The sequence below is a fragment of the Rhinolophus sinicus genome, linkage group LG04 (genome assembly GCF_036562045.2).
Source record: "Rhinolophus sinicus isolate RSC01 linkage group LG04, ASM3656204v1, whole genome shotgun sequence".
NCBI classification, from domain to species: Eukaryota; Metazoa; Chordata; class Mammalia; order Chiroptera; family Rhinolophidae; genus Rhinolophus; species Rhinolophus sinicus.
In genome coordinates, this window is record NC_133754.1 from 137,049,397 (window position 1) to 137,065,268 (window position 15,872).

A 15,872-nucleotide genomic window follows, 5' to 3' on the forward strand; every position below is an offset into this window, starting at 1 on the left:
TCTGGCTTTCTGTCCACTCTCAATATTAAACCTATTCTGCAAGTAGAAAAGCCCTTAAAAAAATGTTTATAACTGTGGATTACATGTCTAAGTGACAACCTCTCATGGGACACATTCTCTTCCTGGAAACAGACCCAACAGTGGTGGTTGATAATCATTTCTGGAGAATGACAGCTCATTCAAGTCTCATGAAAGTCTGTGGAGGGTTAGTGCAGCACAGAAGCTGGGATTCTTACACACGTAGGTTACTGACAAGGCTCACTGAGGTCTTTGAGACGGTCGTTTTGCTTCCTCTGCCTCCTCCCCCTTTTGATCTGCCCTTTGCAGGCTTCTGGTGTAGGCCTAGGTCAGGCGTGCGGGCTCTTTAAGGAAGTCAAGGGCTGCGCTGATTGGCTGAGGCTCGGAATCCAGTGTCAAGGCTCGTCCATCTGCGAGGCGAGGCCGGGTTCCTGACGCTGTCTAGGGGACCCCGAGCCTGAAGAACTCTGCCACCATCCGTCTTCGAGCCTCCGCCGACCGCTGCCCAGTGAGTGAGCAAAAACCGCGTGGGCCGCGCCGGACGTAGGCGGGTGGAGAGGGCGGGTCTGCGCGGTCGCGTGTGGGGCTCCGGGCTCCCGGCCGGGCGTGCAGGGCCGCGCTGCGCGCATGCTCCTTGTGAGCGCCCCGCTTGGCGCTCTTCCTGCCCCTGGTGCTGACGCGTATCACCAACTTCGGTTCGGAAAGAGTCTCTTCCTTCCAGTGGCCAGGACTGCTGGCCTTTCCCGTAACATTGTAATCGAGTTGGGGAAAGTAGACAGCATGGTCAACGGAAGACAGCGTACTATGCAGGAAATACCCAAATTAACAGTAATTGAGCCCTGGGAGTGTGGGTGGGGTTACATTGGGAAAAACCACCCGGAAGCTGTGGGTTCCGGGCTGGAATTTGCAGGGGAAGTGAGCTAGTTTGCATGGAACACGACTTATTGAAAATGACTGTAATTAAGCAACCAGTCACAAATGTAGATAGTTAATGTGTAATTTGATCAAGAAATGAGTCAGCGCAGAAATTTGGATGACAGAGGTCATGGGATTATCCCTATCTATCATCTATCTATCTATCTATCCTCTATAAAATCAAATCCAGGTTGCCACTGGAGGAAGGCTGCCCGTAACTTGCACCCCCCCCCCCCCACACACACACACACTCCTTAGAAATACCCAATTTCCATTGTAATCTGTATCACTGCTGAGGCAGGGCTGGAGCGTTAAAGAATGCTTTTTAAGGTCTCAGGAGTAATCAAAGGAGAAATGAAGGCAGCAGGGACTCAAATCAGCATTCTCAGTCCACTGAGACACAGTGGTGAATAAGTTGTATCAAGACATTTGTCACCAATGATAAAAGTGTTGGAATTTTCTACGAATAGAATTACCATATGACCCAGCAATCCCTCTCCTGGGCATCTACCCCCCAAATCTGAAAACATGTATCCATAAAGACACGTGTGCTTCAATGTTCACTGCAGCTTTATTTATGGTGGGCAAGACATGGAAACAACTAAAATGTCCTTCGATAGATGAATGGATAAAGAAGTTGTGGTATATATACACAATGGAATACTATTTGGTGGTAAGAAAAGATGAAATAGAACCATTTGTGACAAATGGATGGATCTTGAGATTATAATGCTAAGCGAAATAAGTCAGACAGAAAAAGTACAGAACTATATGATTTCACTGATATGTGGTATATAAACCCAAGACAACAAAAGAACAAGACAAACAAATGAGAAACAAAAATAGACACAGACAATAGTTTAGTGGTTACCAGAGGGTAAGGTGGTGGGGGGTGGGAGATGAGGGTAAAGGGACTCAAATATATGGTGATGGAAGGAGAACTGACTCTGGATGGTGAACACACAATGTGATTTATAGATGATGTATTACAGAATTGTACACCTGAGATCTATGTAACTTTACTAACAATTGTCACCCCAATAAACTTTAATTAAAAAAGTGGAATTTTAAAAAGACTTAGCTTATATAATGGAGTGAATTCAAAGTTATCCCTATTGCGAGATCACTCTTGCTTCTTTTCTTTTTTTCCAGATTTATTGAGAAATAATTGACATACATCACCACATACAATTAAGGCAAACAGCCTAATGTACTGACTTACATGTATTGTGAAATGATTACTACAATAGGTTCAGCTAACATCTACCATCAAGTATAGATACAATAAAAAGAAGAAAGCAGTTTTTCTCCTTGTGATGAGAACTATTAGGATTCACTTTCTTAACAACTGTCCTATTTACCATACAGCAGTATTAACTCTAGTCATCATTTCTGATATATATTTTGTGGGTGGGAGAGAGAACACTGAGAGTATTCTGGACACCCTAAGGAACCTCACAGACTTTTGAAAATGGCTTTGTTAGTATGGGGAAGGTTGAAAATACTGAACTCCAGTATGTAGTTTACAAGGTGTGGTGCACTCATTTTCAGGTGTGATCTCCCCCGAGGACCACAGGGAAGCTCTTCTCCCCGCTCAGCTTCTACCTTTAACCCTTGGGAACGGCTCCTAACACATCCAAACTACAATCCAGACCCAAGAGAGCAAGGCCCAGAAACACGTAAGCCTAAATCCTAACTTTCCAGATAGTTTCTCTTACCTAGATGGCTGACATGAGAGCTGTCCTTGCACTTCAGGGAAGATCCCACCCCTTAATAAATAGGAGCACTATAAGAGACACAGCTCTGTGACATCGTGTGTGTGTGTGTGTGTGTATGTGATTAGAGAACAATTGTTTTCTTTATAAATGTTTGCAGTGTATGTAAAAATTCAATTCGCCAGTCTTATATGCAGAAGAAAAATAAGAAATGGCAAGTGGCCTGAGCTATGCTTCTCTTGTATCACTTATTGCTTTCTGCAAACTTTTATGGAAAAAGACACCATGGAGACTGCCAAGATGGATAATATATTGCTTCTGCCTTTCTGGTCTGCCATTGGAAACGGTTGACATGGGGTTGTCCGAGTTTGTAGAAATGAGAAAACTTATGCTAATCTCCCCAGTATCAGTGGGTGGCCTCCAACTCTGGTCACAGGATGGAGTGGAGCAGTGGCAGGGAGGGAGAGAAACATCATGACCTCCCAGGCCTGTTCCAGGCCTCTTCTTTCTGGGCGTGATTTGGCCTCCCGTGCCCAGCACTAACGCTGACTCTGATCAGAGGCCCCTGTAATTCCAGGGTGTATCTTTGGGCCACAATCCAGGAAAGCCGCTGAAGTCTGCCTTGTAGTTCCCACTCACCTGGAGCCCCACTAGCAGGGACAACCCATTCCACCTGGCATGCAAATGCCCCCCATCCCCCACCTTCTTCCCAGTGAGCCAGAACCCAAGATTTCCTGATAGGATATGGAAAATAGGAGCTCTGCTGGCTTTCTGTAGAATACTGGGTAGAAAGCATTAAGACTGGCCACTCTGAGCCAGGGTTCACACCCTGCCCAACAGCCTACCAAAGAGAATCCGCAACACTGCTGAGGAGGGTAGAGCAGTTGTAATTTTCTTGAATTTTGCATTCTTCTGAAAGTAAAATCAACAACTGAAGGTATTCTGTACCTACCCAATTGGATTAAGAACAAAAAATTAGAGTTCTGGCTCACCTAGAGTTGACAGCCCGCTTAAGAACTTAAGTAAGATAAACAAGAGAGGCAACACCATACAGTCATTTAAAAATTGTGTTTCCCAGGATATTTATCCTTGTTTTCTCATTTTGAGAACGTCAGTAGTAGCTTGAAGAGAACACAGGTGAGGGTAGAGGAGGATGGCCAAGGGATGTCAGCAGTGGGTGGATGGAAATAGGGGATATGTGGAGAGGGGCAGGGATTACAGGAAGAGAATCGATAGTGACCTTGAGAAACCTGGTCCTGAAACACAATACAAGGAGCACAGAGAAACCTATCCTCCACGTGCACAAGGCGTCTTCTCAAAAACAAAGATTCTCTCATCTAACTGGAGAGAAGGTGAAAGGATGTACTGTGTTTACCCTGGACCTCACAAAAGAGAGGGTTTTTTTCTGTTTGTTTGTTTTTAAGTATTCAGTCTTGAGATTTACAGTAGGAAGCAACATCAGGCGACATGGGGCCGTATGCTTATAGAGCAGAAGATTTTGGAAGTCATCCAGTTCAATCAGCTGATCTTGGGTGAATAAATGATGTGCCAGGCCAGTTAAGCTTTCCCAAGATCAGACAGCTAGTTAGGAGCAAGGACTAGAATCCATGCTGTGTTGCCACGTCAGAGATTCTTTTTTTTTTTTTTTTTTTTTTTACATTGCCATTAACTCATGATAGCCCAACTCAGAGCACATGAGGATACATGTAGAACATATTGTTTTAATTAAACCTCTTTTCCTTTTTATATTTTAGGTCAAGATGGGGTTTATATTTTCAAAATCTATGAATGAAAACATGAAAAACCAACAGGAGTTCATGCTTATGAATGCTCGACTTCAGGTACATTTTTAAATAGTTAAGCTTTTATGTTGTTACATTGGTTAAGGTTTCTAACACATGTGTTCTAGCAGTATGTTCTCTTTGACCCCAAAAGGTAAAATGCTCTCGGGGCTCCATTCTCAAAGCCAAGACAAAATGGATTGTTAATTATCTAGTAAATGGGCTTGTTTAAATCTCCAATGCAGATACTTGTGTAAAAATCTCCATACTATAAAGGGACAACTGCTTAGAGTGTAGGGTAGGCAGAATGATAACCCTCCAAAAGAAAGATATCTACATCCTGATCCCCTGTGAATATTTTTTCCTTACATGGCAAAAGGGGCTTTGAAATGAGATTAAATTAAGGAGCTTGAGATGGAGAAGATCCTGGGTTATCTGGATGGGCCCAATGTAATCACAAGGGTCCTTATGAAGGAAAGACTGACCAAGAGGGCTGCGGTGAAGGTGGGCGGGGTGGAGAGAGAGAGAGAGAGAGAGATTTGAAGATGCTATGCTGCTGGCTTTGAAGATGGAGTAAAGGATTAGAAGCCAAGAATTCAGGCAGCCTCTAGAAAACGGAAAAGGCAAGGATACAGATTCTCTCCTAGAGCCTCCAGAAGGAACGCAGTCCCACCAGCTCATCTTGGACTTCTGACCTCCAGAACTGTAAGATAATAAATCTGTGTTGTTTTAAGCCACTGAGTTTGATAATTTGTTACACAGCAATAGGAAATTAATACAGAGTATGAAAACTCGAGATTGGATTTATACATAGGCTGGATAGAAAAGATCAAAGCAAAGAGGAATATTGTCTAATTGTCTAATATACAGTGTCAAAATGTATTTTAAAATGCTGTATGTCAAAGTCAAGTGTTAAAAGTTTCACTGGCATTATCTTCCTAAGATTTCAAACCAAGATCTCTGGGCCTGTCATTCATTATGGCCCTGGGATAAAAAATGCCTACTCTGAGGCAGTCTAATGAGTGGTGAAAAGTGAGCACTGAAGCCAGACTGCCTGGGTTTGAATCCCATCTCTAGCCCTGACTAACTGTACGACTTGCGCCTCAGTCTCCTAATGTGTCAACTGGAGGTGGTAGTACCCACTTTAGAGGGTTGTTCTGAGGAGTAAAGATGGTAGTATAGAGAAGGTATAGAGAACAATGCCTAAAGCCTTTAGAACAATGTCTCACACTCTGTAAGTTTTGCTGTTGTTATTGCTATTAAAAAGTGGTAAGAGTGTCTTATGCAGGATACTAATGTCTTTTGGGGGAATTGAACAAATGAAAGAATGGGCAACTGAATTATTGTAACAGAACAAAGTGACCTAGGGGAGACCAAACATTAGGCATACAAACCAGCCAAGAACGTCACATGTTCAGAGAATCCTTGTCCAGGACCTTTGGAAAGTAGGTGGCTTTTACTCTTACATCATTCCCCCTGAACTCAGGGTCTGTGAAGGATCTGGGATTTTATGCTACTTGCAAGCCAACAAATCAGCCTGTTACTATTTCACGGACGCTGGCAGAATACAGGAGACACCTGTGTTAGAGACAGAGGACTTGATTACTCATAGCACAGCAAGCAGCGTAAGCATGCGGCTGGTGTCAGTTCCCCATGCCCCGCAAGTCCCACAGAGGTGACAAAGATGGGTTTAAATTGGTGCTGTGCCTTCAGTGGGTTTGTGGCACCTTGGAGAAATACTGGGCTTGGAGAATCTACTGCTTTTATCGTGAGTGGTGAGCTGGTGGGGTTGGGGAGGGTTACCTCATTCCTCAAGGCTGTTCACTGCTAGAGTTTCCAGGCAGGGATTCCCGCCTGTTCTCAGGAATTTTTTTCGCTTTCCCATTCCTGAATCCTGAGATATAAACTGTTTTCTGTTCTCCACGATGAATCGTTTCCACAAAGTGACCGCTGATACTACCAAGCACCTGGGTTCAGGGAGCCGATTTTCCCGATTTCCCGACCAACTTTTCTTGAGATTTGCGAACAGAGAAGCAAAAAAAAATCCCAAGTATGGGCGGGAATTCCCACCTGGAAACCCTAGCGATAAATAGGAAAAATGTCTAAAAGATACATTATGAGTAGTACATTTACTTCCCATTGTGGGTATTACTGGGTTCAAGGAGCCAATTTTCCCGATTTCCTGACCAACTTTTCTCCAGATTCGGAAAGCAGAAAAAGTTCCTGAGAATGGGTGGGAAGTCCTGCCTGGAAACCCTATTCACTGCAAACACAACCCAGAGAAATGGCCTGAGCAAAGAGCAGTCTGGGCCTTGCATCCTTGGCCGACCCAGCAAGAATGTGCTGGGACATTCAGGGCCTCTGGCGGGTTGCCCGTCCTGACAACCTGCCCCTCAGCGCGAATGACCAGAGCTTTGAGAACAGCCCTGGCTTCTGCCCACTGATCCCAGCGACCATAGCAGACGCCGAGGTCAAACCGTCAGGAGCGCTGTCAACAACACAATGTTCAGCTGAGCTGAATCAAAGGGGAGCCAGGCCCAGGCATTTCAGAGAATCTTTGTGAATCCAAGGCTCTGTTGAGCCAGTAGCTTTGCTTCAGGTGGCAGAGTGGGGGATCAAGGTTTTCCCAGAGGGTTAGCTACTACTTTATGCAAATTTGCGACGTCAGTAAGGCCAGGCCAGCTGTGCCCTCAAATACATTTTAATTTGACTGGCAAATGGGCCCTTTTCCTTGTAGTTGTCTTGTCCTAGTTAACCCACCCCAAAATGGGGATGTCAGGTCTGAGAGTCGCAAGGCCTGCATGGGTCATTTTTAACAAGAGGTCAGTAATGGACAACAGCTGCCTTGCATTTTTTAAAGGGGCATGTTACAGGTTGCATTTTGACACACCCCCAACTCCCTCCCCACCCGCCACACACAAATTCATATGTTAAAGTCCTAATTCCCACTACCTCAGAATGTGACCTTATTGGAGATTGCGTGTTCACAGAGATAATCAAGTGGAAATGAGGTCATTAGGGTGGACCCTAATCCAATACGACTGGTGTCCTTATAAAAAGGGGAAATTTGGACACAGCGACGCTCATGCAGGGAGAATACCATGTGAAAATGAAGTTGGCCATTTACAAATCAAGGAGAGAGGCCTGAACACATCTCTCTCTCACAGCCCTCGCAAGGACGCAACGCTGCTGACACCTTAATTGTGGACTTCCAGTTTCCAGAACCGAGACAATACATTTCTGTTGCTTAAGCTACTCAGTTTTGTGTCACGTTGCTATGGCAGCCCTAGAAACTAACATAGGATGTATTTGGTGCTTGTGTCCGGCAGGTGGTGCTGCTGTACTTGGCAATGGCCTCTGGAGATTGGCTGTGATTTTTCTTTTTCTCTGGGATTCTACATTGTTTCTATTAGACCAGCTGGAAGAGGTCAGGGAATCCCTGAATGGGAGCGTGTCCTCTCATCACTATGAATATTTACAATATAAGCAAGTAACGCATCCATTTCATTATACACATATATGCGGGGGACACAACTGCAGTATCTTGAAGTCGTTCAAAGGTCACTTTAATTTCCCTTCCTTACTGCAAACTTTGTCCGAACCCTATCAGTTGAATTCCAATGATTTTTTCTTCTGTGTGGGAACACAGACCAAAGAGTTTAACACAGGTACTTCAGGGGCTATCGTAACAGTTTCACGAATCATGCTGTCTCCCAGCTTGGAGAACCTGCGGGGTGCAAAGGGGCGAGGGCAGCTTTTTGCCCTTTGGCTCCTTATCGCAGAATAGGTGCTGCTTCCTCCCCTGGCTGCCCCTGTCCTATGGAAAGCACTGGGGTTCAGGGGCATCATTCTTTTAGTATCTCCCGGTGCCATTGCGCTGTCCTGTGTCCATGTAAGAAACGTCCAAACCTGTAGAGAATTTTTATGAGTTATTTGAGCCAAACTGATGACATATGCCAGGAAGCAAAATCTCAACAGATTGAGAAAATGCTCTGGAGAAGGGCAGTTTTGCAGCTTATTTTACACATTAAAATAAAAGGAGAAGAGTAAAGAAAGTTACATGAAATGGTTAATACATTAAAGAGTAGGAGAAAGCAAAGCAGGGAAATCTCTGGCATTAGATAAAAAAGGCAAAATGGAAAAACACATACTTCTTTTACATTGTTGGGTACAAGATAGTTACTGATTAACATTGCAGCACACAGAGATGGTATGCAGGGAACAAGATAACAGCGAGGGGTTCTGTGGCCTCATGCTCTGGTGCAGCGGTTGTGCCACAAGGGGCTATAAAAGATTATTCTGAGAGTTCAAAGGCATGTTATCTGAGATACGAAAAGATAATAGAAAGAACAGGTGTAGGACGTGACTACCCACCATGACCTGCTTTCAGTTAGGAATTTTTGTGTTCAGACCATCCTGTGTGGTTACTTTTGCTCTCTGAGTTTGTAGGGTCCACCATGCAGGCTCCCCTGAGCTTGTCAGGTTTAGTATGTGGTCCCTTTTTCATCCTTACATGTATCCTCAGCACTTTGGGCCAACCTGGTGCTTAGCTCACCCTCCAGCCGTAAGGGACCAAGTAGACGTGGGTACCTCCATCCAACAAAGCCATAAACATCTGAATCCCTCCTCTCCCCTCCCTGATGTTCACCAGGACAGCCAGCCTTCTTCCCTGAAGCAGCTGGCGTTGGGGGAGAGATGGAGGGAGAGAACGGCTCGGTGTCAGCAAGCAAGCCTTTGCATCCACTCTGTCTCAAGGGGCCCCCCAGCACTAGGTTCAACAAACAGGTTTCTGCTGTTTCAGCCTACCCAAAGGTCTGTAACCTCAGTGCTGACACATTATTTCAACTTTGTGGATCCCCTAACCCATCTGCCACAGCCATATTGCCTACCTCTTGGCTGGGATGTGTGGCTTGCTGCCCCACTGTCCTTCCATCTCCCACCCCAGAGGAGCACTTGCCACAACGAAAGCAACCGCTGGGTGGCCTGTTTCGACCCGACCTTTTGTTGCTCAGCCTCGTTTAACACACAGAACAGTGAGAGACCCTTACTCTACCCTCCCACCCTCACTACCACCTAGGCGAGAGCAATCCTACCAGATGTCAGACTCTTCTCACATCCTATAACCTACCAAGAGGGTTCTTGTCCTTTCTCTTTCAGAATGCCGTGTCTCTATCAGCATCCCATCTTTGTCACCAAAACAGGCAGGTCCTGTAAAGGGCCTGGGAGTTTACCCTACTTGCAAGTGAACAGATTAGCCCTTTAGTGTTTCATGGATGCTGGCAGCATGAAAATGACATGTTTTCTATGCACCCCAAACTGCACAGAGGAGATGGAGGTGGGCCTAGTTGGACACTGAAGTGGATGCAGTAGGTTTCTGACTTAACTGAGGAACAGTGAGCTGTGGAATCCACCAAGTTTATGGTGAGTGGTCATCAAGGCTCCTCTTGTGGAAGAGATATTATCATTCCTCAAACACAACCCTGAGAAATGGCTCCGGTAAAGAGAAGTCAGGGCCTGCATCCGTGGCCTACCCAGCAAGAAAGTCCAGGAATGCTCAGGGCCCACGTGGATTGTTTCTCCCAACACGTGTGTTGGTTAAGATGATTAGTTTTTCCTTCTTGATCATGTACTTTATTACTTATCTTCTAATTTCAAGGAAGGAGACAAAGAGAATATAGAACATCATCGTTGAAGCAGCTTTCCAACCCTAAATGTGCTTGAGTTATGATCCCAACTGGGGAAGCCTAGGGAGAAACACACTTACCTGCAGCCGTTTTGGAAGATCTACTTGGTCGGTGAATGTTCCCCATGCAAAGGAATTAAACTTCTAGCATCATTCTTAGGGTGTAGAGCTATTCTTCTTTATGAAAAACAAAAACGTACCATGAAATATTTGATACATACAAGAGAATATATTTATAAATTTTGAAGCATAATAAAATGAACACCCATGAACCCATCACTAAATTGAAGAATTGTGTTCTCACAATACCCCTGAAGTGACCTATGGGTTCCTCCCTACATGTTAAGTGAACCCAAGCAGCTAAAGCTGGGCTGGAATTGACTGAGCCCTGAGGACTGATGTATCAGTATTTCATTCCTACCCTATTTGTCCGAAAATAAGACCTACCTGGACAATCAGCTCTAATGCGTCTTTTGGAGCAAAAATTGATATAAGACCTGGTCTTATTTTACTATAATAGAAGACCAGGTCTTATATAATTATAATATAATATAATAATATAATATAATATAATATAATATAATATAATATAATATAATATAATACCGGGTCTTATATAATACAAGACTGAGTCTTATATTAATTTTTGCTCCAAAAGATGCCTTAGAGCTGATTGTCCAGCTAAGTCTTATTTTTGGGGAAACACGGTATTTATGGCTAAATAACATTACATTGTATGGCTATACCACATTTTATTTATCTATTCACTGGTTCATGGACATTAAGGTTTTTGTTCTTGTTGTTTTTTCCCACCTTTTGGCTACTGAGAATAGTGCTGGTATGGAAATTCTTATACAAGTTTTTGTTTGAACACTTGCTTTTCAATTCTTTTGAGTATATACATACCTAGGAGTGGAATTGCTAGATCATGTTGAACTAACTGAGGAACCACCAAAATGTTCAAGATGATGCCAACCGGCAGGTGTCTTTCTCTACCAAAGTTGGAACAGATGGAAATAAGTTCCTTTAACTGTATCATGAAGAGCTGGGTCTAAATGCAAAGAATATAATGAGTTATTTGATTTTTAAAGAGACTGTTAAAAATGTTCAGCAAGTCTCTTTAAACGTGGGGCAAGATATTAACATGTCTGGGATCACTTAGAGGAGTTAATGAAAATAACTCTTAAGATTTACTTTTCTGTACGCTGTCTATGTTCAGGAATGGTAGGAAAGTAAAATAATTAATAAAGGTCCCTGGTACCACAGGCACTTACTTCTCTAAAGGTAAACAAATGACAAAGCAAGTCGATTCTTTGCTTCCTGGCCCTTCCAAAGTTCCAGGACCCTTTCTTTCTTCTATTTTTTTAAATTAAAGTTTATTGCGGTGACAATGTTAGTAAAGTTACATAGATTTCAGGTGTACAATTCTGTAATACATCCTCTGTATATGTGTTCACCATCCAGAGTCAGTTCTCCTTCCATCATCATATATTTGATCCCTTTTACCATCATCTAACACCATCTCCTTTCTTACCCTCTGGTAACCAATGATTTTTGTTCATTTGTTTGTCTTGTTCCTTTGTTGCTTTCAGTTTTATATGGCACATATCAGTGAAATCATATGGTCCAGGACCCTTTCTACACTCAATTCTCCAAGGGGAACACACTGGTTTTAGGTTTGTTCACAAACTTAAATGAGGCCAATAAATCCAGTTGTAGCCTATCAGAAAGATTTTCTTTTTCTCCCTCAACTATAATTCTATTTTCATAAACCTAATCAAAGTGAATTTTAATTCATTTTTAGTTCTTGATTGCTTGAGCAAGGGGGGAGGATCATTTATTTATTAATTCAACACAGCATTTACTGAATGCCTAGTATATAGAGAGTTTGGGGCACAAATTTGTTTATTCTTGAACAAATTTACTAAATGTAGAATAATAATGAATCCACATTTTAAGAAATGTTTTAGTTGAAATAATTTTAGATTTGCAGAAAAGTTGCAAACTAGTACAGAGAGTTCACATATACCCTTTGTCTAGCTTCCTCTGATGTTAACAATTTACAATGCTCAAAACCAGGAAATTAGTATTATTAGTAAAATACTATTAACTAAATTACTGGTCTTTTTAAAATTGCATCAGTTTTTCTCTTAATGTCCCTTTTATGTTTCAGGACCCAACCCAAGATCTTGCATTGCATTTAATTGCTGTCTCCTCCACTCTGTGACAGTTCCTGATTCTTTCCTTGGCTTTCATGATAAGTACTTTTGATAAATACTGGTCAGGTATTTAATAGTTCTCTTACTTGGGATTTTTCCAATGTTTTATCATGATTAGATTGAGGTTGTGCATTTTTTACATATTATTCTTAAACCACTGAATGCTGTTGTATCTTTGTCACTGCGTCATATCAGAGAACACTTGATGATCTATCTTATTTCTGGTCATGTTAACCTTGATCTCATTTAAGGTGGTGGCCACCAGGTTTCTCCACTCACGTAAATGTATTTTTCTTTTCTAACTGATAAAAATCTTTGGGTAGATATGTTGAGAATGTTAGTATCTTGCTTCTCCTCATTCTTTTGCCCACTCATTTTAGCATCCACTGGTGGTTCTTACATGCAACAGTTATTACTATGATGTTTGCCGAATTGTGCTTTATCTCCTTCATTCCGTTTATATTTGTTTATTGGGAAAGCTCTTCCTTCTCCACATATTTATTCAGTTATTCATATAAATATGGTCTCATGGACATGTTATTCTATGGGTTATAATCTAGTACCATCATTATTTTATATTATGGCTTAAGTTGTTGTTTTGGCTATTGGGAATTCCTTCCAGTTGGCTCCTATGTCCTTTTGACATACCCCATTTTAAAAGAATATTTGCTTATTTTCTGTGATCATAAGATATTCCATTTATATTGCCCTTGCCCCAGGCCTGGAATTAACCACTTATTCAAGGAGTCCTGGTTCGTTTTGTTGGAAAATGGCATCAAGATCTGGGCTCTAGGTATTCCTAGATTCTCTCAGCAAGGATATGTACATATACTAACCCATGCGTGTGCATATACTTACATTATTTCTATATCTAGCCGTAAGTACACATATCTAAACCATGAGTTTATACTGATATGTATGATTCCAATCCAGCATGACATTTAATTTGAGCCTTTCCCGTTTATTTGCAAGTTCTTTCTCAGACAGTGAGAAACCTTTCCTAGAGGCTACCTGAATTTCTGACTCTCTTGCCTCCATCTTTTACTTATAAGGACCTTTGTGATTACATTGGGCCCATCTGGATAATCTCAGATAATCTCCCCATCTCAAAACCCTTAACTTAATCACACCTTCAAAGTCCCTTTTTGCTATGTAAGGTAACATAGCTATAGGTTCAGGATATGGACTTCTTTGCGGGGGGGCATTATTCTGCGTACCACAGCTACTTACTATTTCCAATATTTTGCTATTACAAACAGAGCTACAATGAATAACCTTTGGTACTGTTGGAGGTCTGTCTTCAGGGTAGATTTTTAGAAGTGGAATGGGTCAAAGGCAGGTGTTTATGTAGTTTTGTTAGATATTGCCATATTTCCCTTCTGAAAGGTTGTACCGAGTTGAGAGTGCCTATTTTCCCAAAGTCTCACCAACAGAGTTTGTCTTGATTTTTAGATTTTGCCAGTCTCATAGGCAAGAAGTGGTATCTCAGTCTTGTTTTCATTTACATTTCTTTATGAGTGAACTTGAACATTTCCTTAGATATTTGAGGGCCATTTATATATCTTGTTTTTGTGAATTGTCTGTTCATTTTTTTTCAATCCCCTGTCCCTCAATTTTAAGAGTTCTTTATACAGTAAGAATACTGACCTCTTGTCTGTGGAATATATTGCCAAAATTTTCTTCCAGATTATCATTTGTCTTTGACTTTGTTTATGGTGTGGTTTTTTTTGCTACGAAAAATTTTAAAAATGTTTATGTATTCAAATTACCGATACTTTATTTTATTGCCTCTGCATTTTGAGTCTTTATTTAGAAAGTCTTTCCCTGTACCAAAGTTAAAGACGTAGTCACCATGTCTCCCTATGCTACTTGTATAGCTTCATTTATTTACATTCAGATCTCTAATTCATTTGGAGTTTGTTCTTGTGTATGGTGTGAGATGTGGATTTAATTTTACCTTGTCCCAAAGGGTGACCTAGTAGTACCTACAACATTTATTAAAAAGTCCATCTTTATCCCCAGTGATTTGAGATGTCACCTTTACCAAGCTTTTATATGTACATGCTATTCAACTGGCCAATTGGTCTCTTCATGTACCAGTACCAGATTATCGTAATTATAGATGCTTTTTAGTATGTTTTGATGCCTAATGAAGCTAATGCATACATTGTAGTTTATCTTTTCAGTATTTCCTTTTCAATGTTTACTACATGTTTGCTTTTTGATAGAAACTTTAGTTCAACTTGTCCAACTCTATAAAAGAGTTTGTTGATTTTTTTTATTGGGTTTGCATCATTGATAAGTTTATTAGGAAGACCTGTTGAGTCATCCTATCCAAGAATGGATGTTTTTCTATTTGTTTGAGTCTATTTTTATGTATTTCAGGAGTTCATAAATGAATTATAGATTAAACCAGTTTTGTGTGTGTGTGTGGAAAAAAGAAAATTTTAAGTTACAGTTTCCTGTAAATGATTATGAAAACATTCTTGCAGTTTAATTGAAGTCCTTGTGTATCTGGCAAGGGACTCTGTTAGCAGTGCATATGATGGAGGGACAGTCTTACTCTGCAACGTGCAAGACTGAAGAGTAGGAAGAGAGAGAATTCCAGAACGACCAGGCAAGTTGGGGTGGCACCATGGGAAATCTAGAAGGGAAAACAGGGCCCCAGACTGCTGCCTGCTGGATTTAAGGCCATTATATGATTGCTAAGGACTGTGGATTCATTCTCCTTGTGTGCAGTGGGAGGTTCACAGGCATTAGAGTCAGACACACCTGGGGCCAACCCTGGCTCTATCACTTGCTGGTTATATTGACCTTGAATGAATGACATAGGCTCTTCATCGCTAAGATGGGGAGAAGGATACCCACGTACTAGCTTGTATGGCAGAGGAGATGCTCAATAAATGTTCCTTTCTTTCCCATTTATCTACTTTTCTCTCTCTTATTTGCTAATTGTCACTACTTTATTCTGTCTTTCATCTCTAATTTAGTTCTCCATTTTTCATTCTTCATCATTTTTTATCTTTCCCCATCTCTGTATCTTCAATGCCGTGGTCAGGCATATGCTTTCCTAGTTCCCATTCCCCTCTGCCTTGCAGGATGTTTAGCACTTCAAATAATCAATCCTGGTCATGGGACCAGGGGGCCAGTGAGCCTGTCCGCCCCACAGCCTCTCGCTGGCACTCCCCATCCCACTGGGGATGCTCAGCCCTGAGACACTACGAGACATTTGCAAGTGTCCCATCTAGAGCCATGGCAGAACCTAAGTCATGCCAAAAGGTTCCTGTCACCTGACCCAGAGGACATAGATGTATTCCTATGTGCCCACCTTAGTACAAAAAGGAATTGTTTCCTGTTCATTCCTTTTGCACATATGATATTTCAGGGTTGTTATGCTTTTTTTTCCCCTAGGAAATTTCAGAACAACAAAAAAAATCTGAGTTTAAAATGAATTTACTAAATACCAATTTACTTGTGATGTATGTGGGACATTGCAAAGGAACTGGCACACATTTAGGGAGGTACTGAGGTACTGAGCCCT

At 41.8% G+C, this 15,872-nt stretch overlaps 1 protein-coding gene and 1 long non-coding RNA gene across 2 annotated transcripts in view; one reads left to right on the plus strand and one right to left on the minus strand.

Annotated features, from left to right (window-relative positions):
- The first annotated feature begins 399 nt into the window (after positions 1-399).
- Positions 400-15,872, plus strand: part of PLGRKT (plasminogen receptor with a C-terminal lysine) — a 40,705-nt gene continuing 25,232 nt past the window's right edge. The window contains exons 1-3 of the mRNA XM_019727168.2: positions 400-526; positions 2,485-2,612; positions 4,403-4,489. Of these exons, the coding sequence (XP_019582727.1) occupies positions 4,409-4,489 (81 nt within the window). The 5' untranslated portion in view covers positions 400-526; positions 2,485-2,612; positions 4,403-4,408. The remainder of the gene's footprint in view (positions 527-2,484; positions 2,613-4,402; positions 4,490-15,872) is intronic.
- LOC141571119 (uncharacterized) lies at positions 7,809-11,154 on the minus strand. The gene is made up of 3 exons (XR_012495718.1): positions 11,019-11,154; positions 10,194-10,289; positions 7,809-8,338 (listed from the first exon to the last, which is right to left on the minus strand). It is a non-coding gene; the product is annotated as an uncharacterized LOC141571119 (long non-coding RNA).